Genomic DNA, 16,648 nt, shown 5'->3' with positions numbered 1-16,648 from the left:
ACTGATTTAGCTTCAGCTGAGCGGGTCTGAAGTGACGCTCGCTGCCTCCTCCCTGTTTGCTTCTGGTTCTTTGGGGCGCCGCGTTGTTTGCGTCGGGAGGGGGGGGGGGGGGGGGGGGGAGAGGAGGAGGGGAGGGGGGGGCGATGCTAATTAACGTGGAAATTGTTTGCTGTTTTTCACTCCCACCTCTCTCTCGCAGAGCGATGCATGAAACTACAGCAGAAACAAAAAATAAATTCACTCTTTATTCACAGCCAGCTTCTGAGTGAATCGACATTTATTTTTATTCTTATATTATTTAAACTCTATTTTTAACTTCCAAAATGTATGAGGAACTTTTTTCATGAATGCCAAACAAAATGAATGTTTTTCTTTCAGGCCTTTTTAAAATCCCATCACAATGTTAAAAAAAAAAATGAAATGATTTTGAAAATGTTTTTGTGAGCTTTTCGCTGTCATGTTTTTAATTTAAAACTTGGCTGCTGCAAAAGCGAGCGCCCTTTTGAAGTGGCAGTGACCTGAATGACACATTTCTTGGCCACATAAGTCCAAGCTGCTGCGCGGCGGAAGCTAAAAGCTTTTTTAACATCGCACACTGGGACACGTCTGTCACGGAGATATCGCTGTCATTGTGGCCACTCCTCAAGTCAAACTTTTTACATCATCCGGTCTACATTTTTCTCTCCCTAAAGTAGTTTCTGAGATCCTTTAAAAAAAAAAAGTTAAGTTTGTTGGTGTGTTTTCCAAAGTTGACCTAAATATTGAAGAACAAATTCTGATTTGAATGCCATTTAAAATCAGCGCCTTGTTTCTCCCTCACGGCCAGCAGGGGGCAGCACCTTCGGTTGCAATCAGACGACTTGGAAAAGTCAATAAAAGGCTAATTGTAACAATTTGGTGTTATTCAGCGCCTGAGTTTTTGGGGCGGTGCTTCCTTCTCATCGTCTTCGTCTTCATCAGTTCCTAACGTAGCGGGGGGGGCACACAGGTGCTGCTTAGCAGAGAAGCTCCAGATAAATTATTCATTCGCGCTGAGACGTCGGCGGCTTGTGTTTCCCTTTGTGTGCGTCCGTCGGCGCGGATCAGAAATCACGTAATCGACGGCGTAAATGGCGTTCACAGAGTTGCAATGTTAATTTAAGATTGCTGTAAAACGACGTTGATGCCTATGATTCTTTTCTTTCTTTTTTAAATCGCACACATAATGCTAAATAGACGTCCTGGAATCAATGGTTTCACAAATGTGCATCATTGATCTCCAGTGTGCTGCTGTGATTTTCTCCAGCTGTTACCAGGAACACTGTTTTAGTGACAGGTGAACCGTGGGAATCTTTAATTAGAAATGCTACCAGTCAGAACCACAATACTGGCTGTTGATTATTACAAATCAAAGAGCTTTTTACATTTAGACATTGGTCGTGTGTGTGTGTGTGTGTGTGTGTGTCCTTGGTGGCGAGGAGAGCGGCGTTGGCCGCGGCCGCCTCACTCCTGCGTGTTTGCACACAAACGTCGGCCTCCATCAGCGTCCCCCGCAGCGCGGACGGAGGCGGCTGGCTGGTGATTGACAGCCGGGGCGGAACGCGACAAAAAACAACAACAACAACACGCGGAGCGCGACGGCGATGAAACGCTGACGTGTTGAATCGTATCACGTGGCTTTACTTTGGTAGATTCCAGAGAAATGTCTAAATCCTACGGCGCTCTACGGGAGTAAAGCAATGATTCGCTCATTGTTCTACAAGCGGTCACATGTCAACACGACAACTCGCACCGACTCTCCGACTGTCAACGCCCTCCGTCATTCGGAGAATTTGTGGCGTTTCTCACTTTTTAGTCGTGGTAAATAGGTTGGAAAAAGAAAATCCGTTTATGTTGGAGCCGATGCGACGCGCTGAAGGTGAATCATTGGTATTAAACCCACATTCACGCTCTGTGGGAGAAACCACCACGGCTGCTCCCGGTCTCCACCAGCAGGATTTAATAATAGATATTTGTGCTGCTCGCTCATGTGCACAAACACACAAACACTCACAACCAGCACACAACGCATGCTCATTGCTGACGGACATCTCTCTCTCTGTGTGTGTGTGTCTGTGTGTCTGTGTGTGTGTGTGTGTGTGTGTGTGTGTGTGTGTGTGTGTGTGTGTGTGTGTGTGTGTGTGTGTGTGTGTGTGTGTGTGTGTGTGTGTGTGTGTGTGTCTCTCTCTCTCTGTCGACGCAGGGGACCAAACATATTGACAAAGAGCCATGACACTCTCCAATACAAATATATAATAAACATGTAATATTTGTCCCTCTGGAGACACCTGGGGGACAGGGACTCATCAGGGCTTCTGTTGTCCTGCAGGATGGTGCAGAAGGACTTGTGGAACCAAGCCCTCTTCTGTTCCTCTATTGGTTCAGAATGAAAGGGTTTTCAGAGCGAAGCTGCTCCTCTATTCAATCAATTTCTAAATCCTTGTATTCCCAGAGTTGTTTTTGTCCCTTTTAAAAAAATTTTTTTATCACCACTGCTGCTCTTTTCATGAGATTACATCTCAGACCAGCAGAATTCCTCCCAACAAACGGCTTCCCACAGGTAGATGTCACAGCAGCAGATGTTCAGGATAACATGTGTGTTTCAGCCTAAAAACTGTAGCCCAGGCTGCTTTTTTTTTTTTTAATTGAACTTTACAAACAAAGTGTCAGTTTTAATTAGCCGCTCGCCTCCCGTCTCAAGAGGTGAAACGATAACTGTGGTGGCAAATTTAATTATCTGCAGCTAATTACCATCCGTGAACGAGGCTGAAGGGGAAGAAGTTGAGCTGCATCACACACCTGTTTAAACGCCCTTAAGTGGACGTTGATTTGATCGACACGTCTGCAAAGAAAAGAACCGAACAAACGCTCCGCTTTAAACCTGCTTTCAAACGTGCCGGTGGATTTCTCTCCAATCAGCCCTTTGCCCGGCCCCGCCCACACCACCCCCCACTCCTCTTCCCCCCCGCTGCGCTCGGGGCGATGAGCGAACCGATCAAAGCTGCAGACACAGATCTGCATTCTGCCACATGTTCCGGCCTGGAAGTGTCCCAGCAGCCTCGGGGGGGGGAGCAAACAAACTAGCACTCCCAGAGAAAATGGCGGTTTTACCCTTGCCGCCCCGGGCGGGTTAGCGCCGAGCCTCGGTCTCCCCCCCCCCCCCCCCCACCCCCCCCGGCCCCTTTGGGATTCGTCCTCCTTCTTTTGCCTTCGGTCACATGTTCATTTCTTTTTAAATTCAACATCTTGTCCATTGTAGCAAAAGGGTCACCCACTAAAGTATTAAAAAAGGGTCACCCACTAAAGGCTGGATTGTTAAAGAGATGCAACATGACGTGGCAAGAAAACCCAACGGCACGTATCACCAATCCAAAGGAAAGGCACCTGTTTACAGTGCATTATTCACGTTGATGCCATTTGTTGCAACAACATTCATGACTGAACATGATCCTTAAAGTTACTGCAGTAAAGCGGCTCGGTTGACTTTAAGCGCTTCATGGGGAAGATTCGCCTGCTTTTTTTTGTATGTGCCGTCCAATCAGGGCTGACGGAAAGTGTCGATTTTGAAAACGTCCCAGGATGCATTGCACTCGAGCTTGTGGGCCCCTTGGACTCACTGCTGCGTTAGAATGAATCCTCCCGAACACGCTTTAAACGCGCTTTCCACGTTTGGAAACGTCAGCTTCCTGGAAAGCGTTCCCTGCTTAGTTTACTTCTGCTTTCAAAATAAAAGCTCGGGCCCCGAGGTTTTTAACGACTTGATGGCGATAAGACTTTATAATCCCCGAATGACTAAAATCACACTCAATTTGTGGGCAATTTATCGAGTTTCCAAGCCAATGTGGGGTATTAGTTTTTAGATTTTGAAAGTGGCACTCGTTATATAAATCCCAAAGGAAACAGAGACTTCAGAGTCAAACGTTGTTTTTCTCGTCTGGATGGATTGAGTCAGATGGAGCTGCTCACGAACATCCATTTACAAACTCTGTCACAACTACAGTTCAACCACTCAAGCTTCATTCAGATGTAAACCCCGAGTCTCCTGAATATAAGTTGCACAGAAGGCCTGAGCCACCCGGCCGGCTTTGGTCCTGCTGCAGCTTACTCATCGGTCGAAAGGCCGAAAGAGCCTGCAGAAAATGTAGAGATCGTAGAGAGACTGTGGACCTCGGCCGGGGCCTGGGGGGGGGGGGGGGGGGGTCGAGTGGAGCCCAGTTTTTCTGCCCCCTCATCACTTCTGTCTTCGTTCTGACTCCAGCTTGCACTTTCTAATCTCACTATTCCCGTCCCTTTTCTCCTCTTCTTCTCCGCCGCCTGTCCTTTGTTCGCCCCCCCCCCCCCCCCCCCCCCCCTCCCCCCCTCTCTGATGAGCGGCTGATGTCTACTCACGCGGGTCGCTCCTTAGGCGGCGAGCAGGGAGCCAGATCAATAAGGATGGATGGATCTCCGGAGAGATGAGGGATTATATTTAATTCCTGTGGAAGGACGGCACTTAGAGCCTCAGAGTGACACGTCACAGCCAGCGTTCAAATGCATGGAGGCATTTAGAGTGAAGAGGGGGCCAAACTCTGTCAGGCTGTAACGCCGCATGTCCGCCGTCCCCCAAGCTCAGATCGCAGGGGATGCTGTCTGATGTATTAGCACGCGCACACACACACACATGCATGAACACACACACATGCACATGCACACACTCTTTTTCTCTCTTCGTGGTTTTCTGACCTGTCGTCTTCAGCAGCTTCCTAAGTGCAAGTGTGAAAGCAGCCGGAGGAAGTGGAGTACACACACACACACACACACACACACACACACACACACACACACCTTCTCTCTGAGACATGTCGCTGCTTCCTTCGTTGCCTCGAGGGGATTTAGTCTGCAGAGTGCAAAGAACACCCAGCTTTTGATTCTTTGTATATTTTATAAGAAAGAACCTTAAGGGTTGAATAATGCATGCGTCATTCAAAACATCTGTACATGTTGAATACTTTATGAATGAGACCAAATAAATGCGTTTATGCAAACTATCCTCTCCATATTTTAAGAGTTGACGGACGTTTAGTTTTTTCCTTTCATCAGTAAAATAAATAAAATTAACTGAATGTATGCTTGACTTTTTAAATAGATTCAATGTTAGAAGTAAACAAACACAAATATTCAAATACACATATAAATATGTATATTTTCACTATAGAGTAGTGTTGCGAAGCTGTTGGGGGCGTGTGAGCAGGTCAAAGGTCGCACGCTCATCACCTTTTCACCTCTTCAAATCGGTGTCCCTTTCTGATCGGTCTCCCTGTCCCCCCCCCCCCCCCCCCCCGTCCCCTGTCTGTCCACAGCTGCTTCCTGTCCCTCCTCCTCGTGGCCGCCGTGGTCTGGAAGATCAAACAAAGCTGCTGGGCGTCACGGCGACGAGAGGTAAGCCAGAGGCGCACGCCGCCGCCGCCGCACGCGCACCGGGTGGCTTCCGTTGAGCTGGATGCTGCTTGAAGGAGGAGCCGTGTCCCCTCCGGGGGGGGGGGGGGGCGAGGGGACTCTCTGTGACATCTCGGTGACATCTCGGCCCGCTCTGGTTACAGAGATGAGGCTGTGAGCTGCTTCACTTTGATGGGTTTTGCTTTTCAGAGATGAAATTGAATTTGTCACCGAGGTTTATGGTGAGAAAACGTCTTTTATTGAGAAGAACAGGAGCATCTTTTCTGAACACTGAGACATGGCCTGTTTTTTTATTTTTTTTCACTGTAGGCTGCCTTGAAGGAGCGGAGATGACAGTAGCTGTAAATCTATTTTCATTTTATCATTTGCTTTTAAATCCAACGTCTCCTCTTGAAACCACCTCGGCCCACTTTTCTCTGGTGGATGGAGGATTGTTTAGAAGAAAAGACGAGCTCTCCGATGACTCATGGGAGCCACATGGGTTTGGATGTGTTCGGTTATCAGTGGATCACAATGAACAGCGCTGACCAGGCACTTGGTCATCAGGGGTCCTGCTTTATTTACACCACTTTGTCAAAGATTGTAATTAGTGCCTTTGTTTCCTTTTTACCACGTTTGGTAAAACATCTGTATTTCTAACTTTGTAAATGGCCTCTGAAATCGAAAGGACAGTTTGCACAGAGCCCCTGTAGCGTAGCTGCTTCCTGTCCTTATGCTAAGCTAATCCGCAGCGCTGTATTGCACGGACAACGTGATCCCCCCCCCCCCCGGGCTCCGTTCTGGGACCTTTGTTCTATTTGTCATTCCTATTTTATTTCTCCTTATCTCTGCAGACATGCAGTCGTATATATTTCTAAATCAACGGGTGATAAACCCGCCCCACGGATAAGGAGTTCAGTTCAAATGGAGCAAAGACTCCAGGAAGAAATCCATGAGCACGTTGTGTTTGTCGCCGTTGTTTAAAGTGCGGACGTCTTTCACCAAAAGCTCATGAGATGCTTTTCTCTCCCACCGGCTTGATGGCAGTTTTACACGAGAAGAACCCAAAATAAGATGAAAGCCTTTCAGCGTTCATCAAAATGTTGCACAAACAGCGTCTCCTAGAAAACGGCATTTAATTTCACGCCGTGGGTCCCTGAAAGAGCTGGTTTCCCCCCCCCCCCCCCCCCCCCCCGAAGAGCAGTGGCCGCAGCGACTCGTTCTTATGCGCGCCGTGTCGTTCTACCGAAGAGAAAGTCGATGGTTGTTTGAAAGGACCGTAGAGCCGTCCGTCAAACCGCGGCCCCGCCCCCGCCCCGCCCCCCCCCCCCCCCCAGGCCGCACAAAGGGTATCCAAGTGACGGACGGTTGTCACGTCCCTTCTGACAATTCCGCCAAATCCATGGTTTTCATGTATCGATTGGTGGGAGGGAAGAAAATCTCGCTTCGCACCTTTTTTTTGGGGGTGGGGGGGGGTCTGGAAACCAGCTCTTGAAACGCACTGCAGATTTAAAGCTTGGGGGCTTAAAGGTGCTGGAGGACAGGAAGGTGTGACGTTAATGGCCTTTTTCATTGGTAGAGGAAATGGGACGCACTGTGATGTTTATCTATCAAGAACACCCCCCCCCCCCCCCAATGACACCAGCTTTAAATTAACTTTAACGCTGTGTATTTAGTTTGACTCTGAATATTCACACCAACACCGGGGGGCTTTAGTTGGTTGTGTTTACTCTTGCTTCCTTTGTAATGACTCTCAGTCGATGTACTTTCACAATGAATATTTAACTTGTGTATGTTGTTTTTTTACAGTGAACTGATGTATTTCTGCCACATTGAATACTTGTTACTGCTAAAAGCAAAGAAGGAAGCCCTGAGAGGCTCCTGTGCAGCCGCTGTGTGTGTAGGTTGTGTCACTGTGGGAACACAACGTGTGTTGCTTTGCTTGAAGTGCCCCCCCCCCCCCCCCCTCCCTTCCCCCCTCCCCAACAGAAGATATTTCTAAAATGCTTTAACTGCATCTGCTTTGTGTTCAATTTTCGCTTCACATTCACAACACGGCCATAAAAGCACAGCGTGCTCCTTTTCTTTTTTATCACATTTCACTCACCGTGGCCTTGTTTTTGGGGGGGGGGGGTTTAATATTTTTTTTTCACAGGCCCACAATTGTAAAATAAAACTGTGCTTTTAGTCTAGAACTCCTTCCACACACGAGCACAGTGCAGGTTGCTGAAGCAGCCAACGTGTGCACGGGGGCCTCGTGCAAATCCGCTTTGTCCCCAAACCCGCTCCGTGTTTTTAATTAAGCCGTTCAAGCGCTTTCCCAAAATGAAATACGGCTGGCGGGGGGAGCGAGTGTGCAATTACTGCGGCGCACATTGTGTTGATGAAACAAGTGTGTGTGAGTGTGTGTGAGTGTGTGTGTGTGTGTGTGATCGCTCTCGCTTCGATTCAGACCGACGTGGTGCAATCGAGCCGCTTCCCTCCGTCGACTGTTTGGACCCCGAATGGCAGCTCGCAGCGATGTTGGTTATTAGTTTTTAATTTGACCCCATCCCGGAAAAGTCAACAGCAATTTCTCTCCGTTGGTCGTCTCGAGGATCCGCGGAAAGAAAACCCCGGTTCTCCTGCCATCTACATTTATCTTCAGAACGCTCAAGTGATGATGGATCATCTGGAAATGAGCAGTGATGTAGGTCCTCCTTCCACACACACACACACACACACACACACACACACACACACACACACACACACTGTACGCATGAAGGACCATGTGGGGATAAAACACTTCACAGTCTACAGAGAAAGAACTGATAACTTCAGCCATCTCAAATCATTGTGTTACTGCTCCAGGATGCGTACAAATCTGACACACACACACACACACACACTTATACAATATAAAATAAATTCCATACTGGAATAGTAATAAAGTCCGTATGAAGTGGACCTGCAGGTGCAGGTGGATAAACGTGTTTCACTTAGTTTCATAATGAATATTCAAGTTACCGTGAGGAACTTGAAACAACATTAACTTCTGGATCTGAATGCTTTGTAGATGATTGTCTTTGAAAAAGAAAACGACACCGGGGGGGGGGGGGGGCGTGAAGGTTGGTCTGCTGTGGCGGGCAAACACCTGTTGAGGACACGTGGAGGTGTGTGTGTGTGTGTGTGTGTGTGTGTGTGTGTGTGTGTGTGTGTGTTCCTGTCTGATTCCTAATCAAAGCCTTCCTCTGAGACCCAAGGAACCCTTTGAAGGAGCAGCCAGATGTCAGAAGACGGAGGGGCAGCAGTTTTTTTGGCCCACGAGTCCGAAAAGGAGTTTGAGGTCCGTGGGTTCTGGTTTGAACATCGGAGCTCAGCAGCTTTCAGCCGTTTGGTTTCCTTGTGCGTTAAAGAACAGGTGGAGCGCGGCGCCTTCCACCGCAGTGAATCATGGGCGTTCTTCTGGGGCGGCACTGACGCAGCGGCCCAATTGCAAATGGCTGTTCACGTCCTTCTCCCCCCACACAGGGAGCGTTAAACACTGATATGCTAAATACTGTGCGTCGGTGCCCCCCCCCCCCGACATCCATCGCGATCCCAACGCCGCCGTTCATCAGCCATAACGTGGCGCGTGTGGGCCGTGGATGGCGCCCCGAGGTGTTGACAGACATGCAGAATGCGATAACGCGCCGTGATCGTCGGCCTGCTGCGCCCCCCCCCCCCCCCCCCCTGATTAACTGCAGGTCCTTTACGCCCCGCCAGAGGAGGCATAAAACGTCTCCAGATACCCTCACTTATTTATTACCCCATTAAGCTGCCCCCGCCGCCGCCCCTGCGCTATAAATATGAATGTCAACTGGGGTGTCAAGCCCCCCCCCCTCCTCCATGGTAGAAATACCTGCTATTATGTCATAAAATGAGTGGAAAGCTGCTCAATGGCCTGTGATGTGTAAATGCAACTTTTCTTTTTTTCTCTAATCAAAGTGAGGGGCAGAGCCCCCCCACCCCCCCCCCAACCATATATATGTATATAGGGTCTGCACAGAGGAGTCTGAGGAATGGGAGCAGGTCACAGGGAGGACTAAATGGAATAACATGATTTGATCCGATTTAAACTCCCAACCGGCTTTAAAGTTCTTCAGCGGCTCGTGCCTGCGCCCCCCACCCCCGTTCCCCCCCGCCCCTCGTCGTGTTTTTGTTTCAACGAGCCTCGTCCCATCCGCACCCCCACCTTTTGCCCCTCCTGTGTTTTGATGGAGACGGCTGGGTGTGAAGCTTCCAAAACACCACGATGGAAGAGGGAGGTCCAGATGGGACGTCCTCATGAGACGGGACGACTAAACGCAAAATACTTTCATGGGATTAAAAACATGTTTCCCATTCAAATGAGCCCAGTTGGTGTTGAATTACAGTGCGTTTTTTAGTGCCTTACCTCACCCCCCCTCCCCCCCCGATGAAATGAAGAAAATGCTCATTACACAAGGTGGCACTGCGAGAATTAATTTAAGAATGAGTAATACGACTAAACGTTAAATATAAGCTTAATGAAGCAGGGACGTCCAATAGAAAAACCAAAGAGCTCAGTGAAATGAGGCTGGTTTTATGATTATGAAGATCATTCATTTGAAATAAGAGGGGACTTTACACTTTGGGAGACCTGAGGGAGGAAGACAGAGACTCTATGGACATCCGACCGGTTTCTCCTGTAAAATATCCTGATCACCGGAGAACTCGCCGTCCTCACAATGTGATGATGTATTACATCATCATCAGCTGTATTACATCATCATCATCATCAGCTGTATTATCACAGGATCAGATTTTATTACACTTTCAATCCATTTGGAGAAACATTTCATTAAATCCCCTTATTTCATTTGCTCGTAATTTTTAAAAGCTCCCCATGAAAAAAACAATACTGGCCTAATTCTCTGCAGTTCACAGGAGCCGCATTAAGAAATTATGATGGTAAAGCAGCGCTAATGATGATGATTGAACAGTGAGATTCTGCCCTGAAACCAACCACATGATGGAATTCCACGTTTTGAGTTCTCACATTCAAATAGTGTGAAGTCGATCTATTTACTGCAGTTAGGACTGTTCTTTTATTGGCTGGATAACAATGTCCTGATTCCTCTTGACACTCGGAGAGCCGACGTTGCCCTCCTTTTGTCGTTGTCGGGTATCCATGGCAACAAGGGGTCTGACACGCAGGCTGCACAGCCTCCTAAACGACACCTGTTGCGATTTGGTAAAGAGTCACAGGAGTTTCCTCTGATGTCGATGAAGTCAAAATTGTCCCCGGATCGGATCCGGCCTCCGGGGGTCACGATACCTTCGATGACCTGAGCACCTGGAGGCCTCGTGTCTCTCTCCGAGGGATCCACTGAAACCTTCCGGACCACCTCCGCCTCCTCCCATCGTGGAGCTTCTGCTTTCGGCTTCTCCTTCTCGCTCCGTTGATGGTGGCAGATCGATCGGCTCTGTGGCGCCGCGTCCAGGAGATCGACGCGCTGAGACGGGGGGAGGAGGGGTGGGGGGGGTTGAGGCGGACGGAGAGGAGCACAGCAGGTGGGGGGAGGGAGGAAGATCAAAGCCTTCTCCCTCGTCAGCATTGCCTGTGTTGGTCCTCCTCACCGCCAGAGAGATGGAAAGATGAAGCGAGGGAGAACACCCCCCCCCCCCCCCCCCCACACTTCTCACCCCAGTGATTGAGAGCTCTGTCACCGATAGCATTTTAAACAGACTCATCAATAAATAAAGTGTGTGTGTGTGTGTGTGTGTGTGTGTGTGTGTGTGTGTGTGTGTGTGTGTGTGTGTGTGTGTGTGTGTGTGTGTGTGTGTGTGTGTGTGTGTGTGTGTGTGTGTGTGTGTGTGTGTGTGTGTGTGTGTGTGTGTGTGTGTGTGTCCGGGACGATCCGGCTCTTCCCAGGAGCCTCCTCTTTGAACTCCTTTGTCTTTCTTCTTCTTCTCGTCACTCGTCCACAAACTTCCTTTGTCTCATTTTCCCTTCTTGTCTTACCTGTAGCTCTGTTGGTGTTGTCCTGTCCCCCCCCCCCCCCCCCTCTTTGGCAGGCGGCTGCTCACTTTGAGAATTCCCCAGACGTCCTCTGCGTCTGTGCACGTGAGAGCGTTTCGATGATGAACTTCGGCCACCGATTGGTCGACGTGTGTATTTGCTTCCACTGTTTGGTTCGCCGCTCTCTGCAGCAACGACTTCAGCTGCCCGCAGAAGAAGCGCACGTCACGTGCACGTTACCTGCTCAGCCCCAAACGCTCCAAGTCAACGACCTGCTGGGCAGCATCAATCGCTTCAGCTGCAAAATGATCCAATTTGGGGAAAGCGCTCATCTCACGTTCCCACGGTGCAAACACAAGAATCGCCTTCAACGGCTCTGTTTGCACTCATGCGAGTGCATCACTGTTTATGCATCTGTGTTCTATCATGTGCATTTCATTTCTGTGTGTGTGTGTGTGTGTGTGTGTGTGTGTGTGTGTGTGTGTCCCCACTGCAGCTCATGTGCAGGTATCTCCAAGGTACCGGCCTGCCCGTGTGTCCCCGTCTCCGTGCACACGTCTCATAATTAGGTTTATCTATGCACAGTTGCCTCTGCCTCAGTCTGATATTGTCACACACACACACACACACACACACACACACACACACACACGCTAACGACGCTGCAGAATAGACTGAGAGCCAATTTAAGGAGGAGGCGAGCTGCTTCTGAGAGTTTGCTGCACAGCAGCTGCCTGCTTCGCCGTAACGACGTCTGTGCAAAGTGCATCTTCACAAGAATTCCAGAGCACCATCGCACTGAAGTGACCTCGCTTCACCTGTACTGCTCGGAACCGCCTCTCTGTTGTTGTTGTTGTTGGGTTGGTTGCCGTAGAAACGGGCCCCATGCTGATGTCGTGTTGCAGCCATCGATTGTTTTCTTTGGCAGAAACTCATTTCCAGGAGCCGCAGGTAGTTTTCAAAGTGTCTTTTATAATTGACACTAAATTACACTACTGTTATTTTATAGTTCTACTTAGAAATACACACAGAACAAACCTCTAATTTTTTAGTGCGTTTCCCAGAGCCACCGGGGTACTGGGGGGTTGTTGGAAGAGAAGGAAGGATAGAGACTCCGTGGAGGATGGCGTCCCAGGAGCCAACCGTGGCGTGATACTATGAATTGTGCTTTTTGAGGCTTCAGTGTTGAAAAGTAGGCGGTGGCCAGATGTTTCCCCCACATGTGGAGACCAAAAAGGGGAGTGAATTAGTTTTGAATTTGTTTTCAGGTGCACAGAAACAATACTCTAAATAAATGCTGGTGTTGGTTTTTATCTGCAAGATCTGAAATAGGCTCAAAGACCTCCGGCTCGCTTTATTCACCTTTTAGATCTGCAGCCTGTTCTGCTGGTGAAATCCCTCCAAACACAAAACAAGTTAAATCTACTTCTACCGAGAGGAGAATCAAAGCGTGTTTAAATACATAAAAATATGTCTCCCTCCCTTAAAAATGGTTTTCTAGTCTAAATGTCAATTATAAACATAATATTTGTATTCAGGGTGACTAAAGCTCCACTGCAGCAGTGACTGGAAACGCTGAGGGAGGGGCACTGAATCTAAAGTTTGTTCACTGCAGCATTCAGATGCTGCTCCATCTGCTTGGTCCCCCCCTCGCCCCCCGGCAACGAATGACGTCTGGAAACCCCACTCCGTGATGTGACGAGTGCTCCACAAGAGTTACTGTTAGTACATCGCCATTTGGGTCGAAGCCGCACTCCGGGGCCAAGATGGCGGCGTCCCTGGGGGGGCACACACACACACAAACCATGGCTCTCGGGGGCTCTCGCGCAGTGGGATGTGTAATCGTGACAAATCGGGCACTCGACACTGTGTGTGTGTGTGTGTGCGTGTGTGTGTGTGTGTGTGTGTGTGTGTGTGCGTCTTTGCACTGGGACTCGTGAAATAGGAATTCAGTTGTTGTTCTATCACACAATTGTAGTTTCTTATTTCTTGATCTGCATAATAAGTTCATTTTCTGTCTGGTTGTACTTTTGTGTTTTATTTACTTGCTGATTAACCTTCTAACAATAACATTTTCATATTATTTGAGGCAGAATCCAAGTCTGTTCTGCTGTGTCTTCTATCAGATGCCATTACAGTGGCTGCAGTATGAATTATTTACAGCTTCATCTGCCTTTGTGATTAATTGATTCATCCTTTGGCTCATAAAATGTCAGGGATAATGATTGCTGTCCCAATTACAAGGAAGTAATGTCTGAAAAATCGCTCCACTATTCTTGTGAACTGTCAAAAAGAAACATGAAATTAAGTAAAATAAGAGTTATACTCATTTGAGAATCGGTAATTGCCGAATATGACAAATGTCTTCCACAACTTGTTATAAAAATGTTACTTTTAATGCTCCAGGAGAGTCGCGAGGCCCATTGAGCCCGAGCACATCTCCTTTGTGTTGATTCATTACCATTATACCGTTAGCCTAGCTTAGCACTGGTAGCTGAGGGAAACGGCTAAACAGCTAACGGCAGTTAAAGGGCCGAGTGGAACCTTCGTCAAATCATTCCTTTCATAAAGGAGAATAAAGACAGAGAGGATGCTGGGAGATTGGGCTCTGGGCCCCCGCCAACAGACGCTCGCATGAATTTAACGAGCTGGCTGGCTCCAGCGAGGGAGGCGCGGGGGGGGGGGGGGGGGGACATTTCATCCAGACGCTTTCTTTGGCTCTTCAGACGCTGCAGAAGAAGAACGAGACTTTCCCCCTCGAGCTGTTTCTGTAACCCTCAAATGACTTAATCACCATTTCATCAAGGGAACCAAGTCCATAGACTCGATAGAGGAAGGGGAGGGGGGGGGCACGAGCTGTTCTGCTGGTTGTCGCCACCATCAGAAACTCTTTGCCCCCCTGCCCCCTCCCCCTCCCCAGGAACGTGTGATCACCACAACGCGCGCCTTCACATCCAGGTCTCGCGGACCGGCGCCTTGTGTCTATTTATAGCGCCGCCGCGGCGTTGACAGTCGACAGGACCGGGAGGAGGGGGAGGGGGGGCCTTGTTTCCTCCACTCCGCTCCTCACATTTCCTCAGCTTCTGGTCCCTCCCCCTCCTCCCTTCCCCTTAATCACCTCCCTCCTCTTCCTCCGGCCAAGGTCCATGACATAAATCAGAGCAGAAGGAGACTCCTCCTGAAAAGCTGTTTAATGTGCACTTTAAAGGGTGTTTCTTTGTAGCTCCATGATGTGGTTTATTCATTCAAAAACACACCAGTGGCCAGCAGGGAGTTCAGAAGCTACAAACCAGCTGCATCAGCACGAGCTACTCGATGATTCTGTATAACGAGCCTGAAGCCGTTTACGTGGCTTCTTTCTGAATGGATGGAGTCTGGTCCGAGGTTTCTACCCACAATGCAGCACATGTTTTTACCCAGTGAGAGTTCCTCTTCAAGCCGTGTATGAAGTAGTCCTGATGATCAATTGTGTTCGGTAGCTGCAGATGAAAGGTCAGTTTGTGTTTAACTGTCAATGACCTTCACGCTCCTCCTCTTCCTCCTCCTCTTCCTCCCTAGCAACTGCTGAGGGAGATGCAACAGATGGCCAGCCGGCCTTTCGCCACCATCAACGTCGCCTTGGAGACGGACGACGAGCCGCCCGACCTGATAGGAGGAAACGTCAAGGTGAGCACGCCCCTCTTGTTCTTACCCCCCAAAACCGCAAAAAACATCGGTTTCCTTTTGCCTTTCGTCTGGTTTCCCCAACGGGAAGCTCCACCCACCACCAGGAAGCTCCACCCACCTACAAGAAACCTCTCTTCATACAGAGGTCAAACATCTCCTGCCCTGATGATTGACAGCAGGAGGTGTTGCTTATTGGGGGTAGTCCACCTGACGAGTCGTCATGCAGTGAATCCATTTGGTCCTGTAGATTAAGACGCTGTACTTAGAAATGAGAGCGGAGAGTTTTGTGCCAACATGGAGATGATCTCTGGCTGGAAGTCAACGTTCGACGCCCACGAAGCGTCTGCTGGCATGAACACAGAAAACATTCGGGGACACTTTTTAAAAGTCGTGATTCACCTCACAAATGGAGCGGCGTGGACGCGAGGAGGAGACACCGCCCCTCTGAAGTGGTCCATCATATCTCCTCACTGGCGCCGAACCTTTACCTGAGGCCTCGCTGTGATCAAACCAGTGAATGCAATGGGAATGGCACAGTGGAGGAAAAAGCTTCCCGCCATCGGAGGGAGCCGAGCGGCCCCCCTAATCACCCGCCATCATCTGGATAAGAAGAGACGCCTTTTTTGTCCCGGCACTTAACGGAGATGAAGTGTAAACGCCATGCGCCGCAGTGACTCTCCTCCACGGGAGCAAAGTCCATAAAACATAGAGCATTTTTTGTCGAAGGTGTGAGCTCTGCCAACAAAGCTCCTTTCACTTCTGCTGTATCGCAGTGTGTGTGTGTGTGTGTGTGTGTGTGTGTGTCATTTGGAAAATAAAGCCTTTAATCCAGTGCACTTTGTTGCCTGTATGTATCAGGTGCACTGAGGGCTTCTGCTGAGTCGCCCTCCTTTTAAATTAATCTCCCCGGATGTAGCTCGGCGCTTCAAAGAGGTTCCTCCTCGCCGACACTTGAACGCCACCCGGCTGATCAGATAGTGATCACATGGCTTTTTCTTGAGGCAATGTATCGCTCCTCACTCTTCCCCCCCCCCCCCTCCCCCCTTCGTCCCCATGTTTCCACTGTTCACCTTTAAATGATCAACTCTTCTTCTTTCTCTCCTCGGCTGTTTCTTTTACTCACATCTTTTTTTTCTCATCGTTGTTTGTCAGTTGTTGTTGTTGTGATTTAACTTGTGTCCTTGTTTGCCTTCTATAAGTTTCACTTTCCTCCCCCTTTCTTCTTTTGGTCCTTTTACTTCTCTTTGCATCTCGTCTCCTCGTCTCCTGTCCCGTGTCCTTACTCTGCTCCTCTTCTAATTTACGAGCCCGTCACTGATCCAATCGCCCGGCCGGCCTTTTCTGCCTTATCTGTTGTTTGTGTGTACTTTGCGTGTGTGTGTGTGTGTGTTGAGAAAGAAAAGATTCCGCCCTGCTCCTCCTCCTCCTCCTCCTCCTCCTCTTCCTCAGTCTCAGCTTTACCTTTTTCTTCTCCACTCTTCCTCTCTGCCATTCTTCCCGCTCTCTTCCTCTTCATCGGCGCTGGGAGCATCCCAGAAGCAGAGA

At 49.1% G+C, this 16,648-nt stretch overlaps 1 protein-coding gene across 1 annotated transcript in view; it reads left to right on the top strand.

Annotated features, from left to right (window-relative positions):
• atrn (attractin) overlaps nt 1–16,154 on the top strand; it is a 44,315-nt gene extending 28,161 nt beyond the window's left edge. The window contains 2 exon segments of the mRNA XM_062557393.1: nt 5,358–5,436; nt 14,996–16,154. Coding sequence (XP_062413377.1) covers nt 5,358–5,436; nt 14,996–15,355 — 439 coding nt within the window. The 3' untranslated portion in view covers nt 15,356–16,154.
• Nucleotides 16,155–16,648: the final 494 nt, after the last annotated feature.

Source organism: Pungitius pungitius, chromosome 14, assembly GCF_949316345.1.
Source record: "Pungitius pungitius chromosome 14, fPunPun2.1, whole genome shotgun sequence".
Lineage (NCBI taxonomy): Eukaryota > Metazoa > Chordata > Actinopteri > Perciformes > Gasterosteidae > Pungitius > Pungitius pungitius.
The sequence above is the reverse complement of the archived record's forward strand: the minus strand, read 5'-3'. Positions and strand labels throughout refer to the sequence as shown.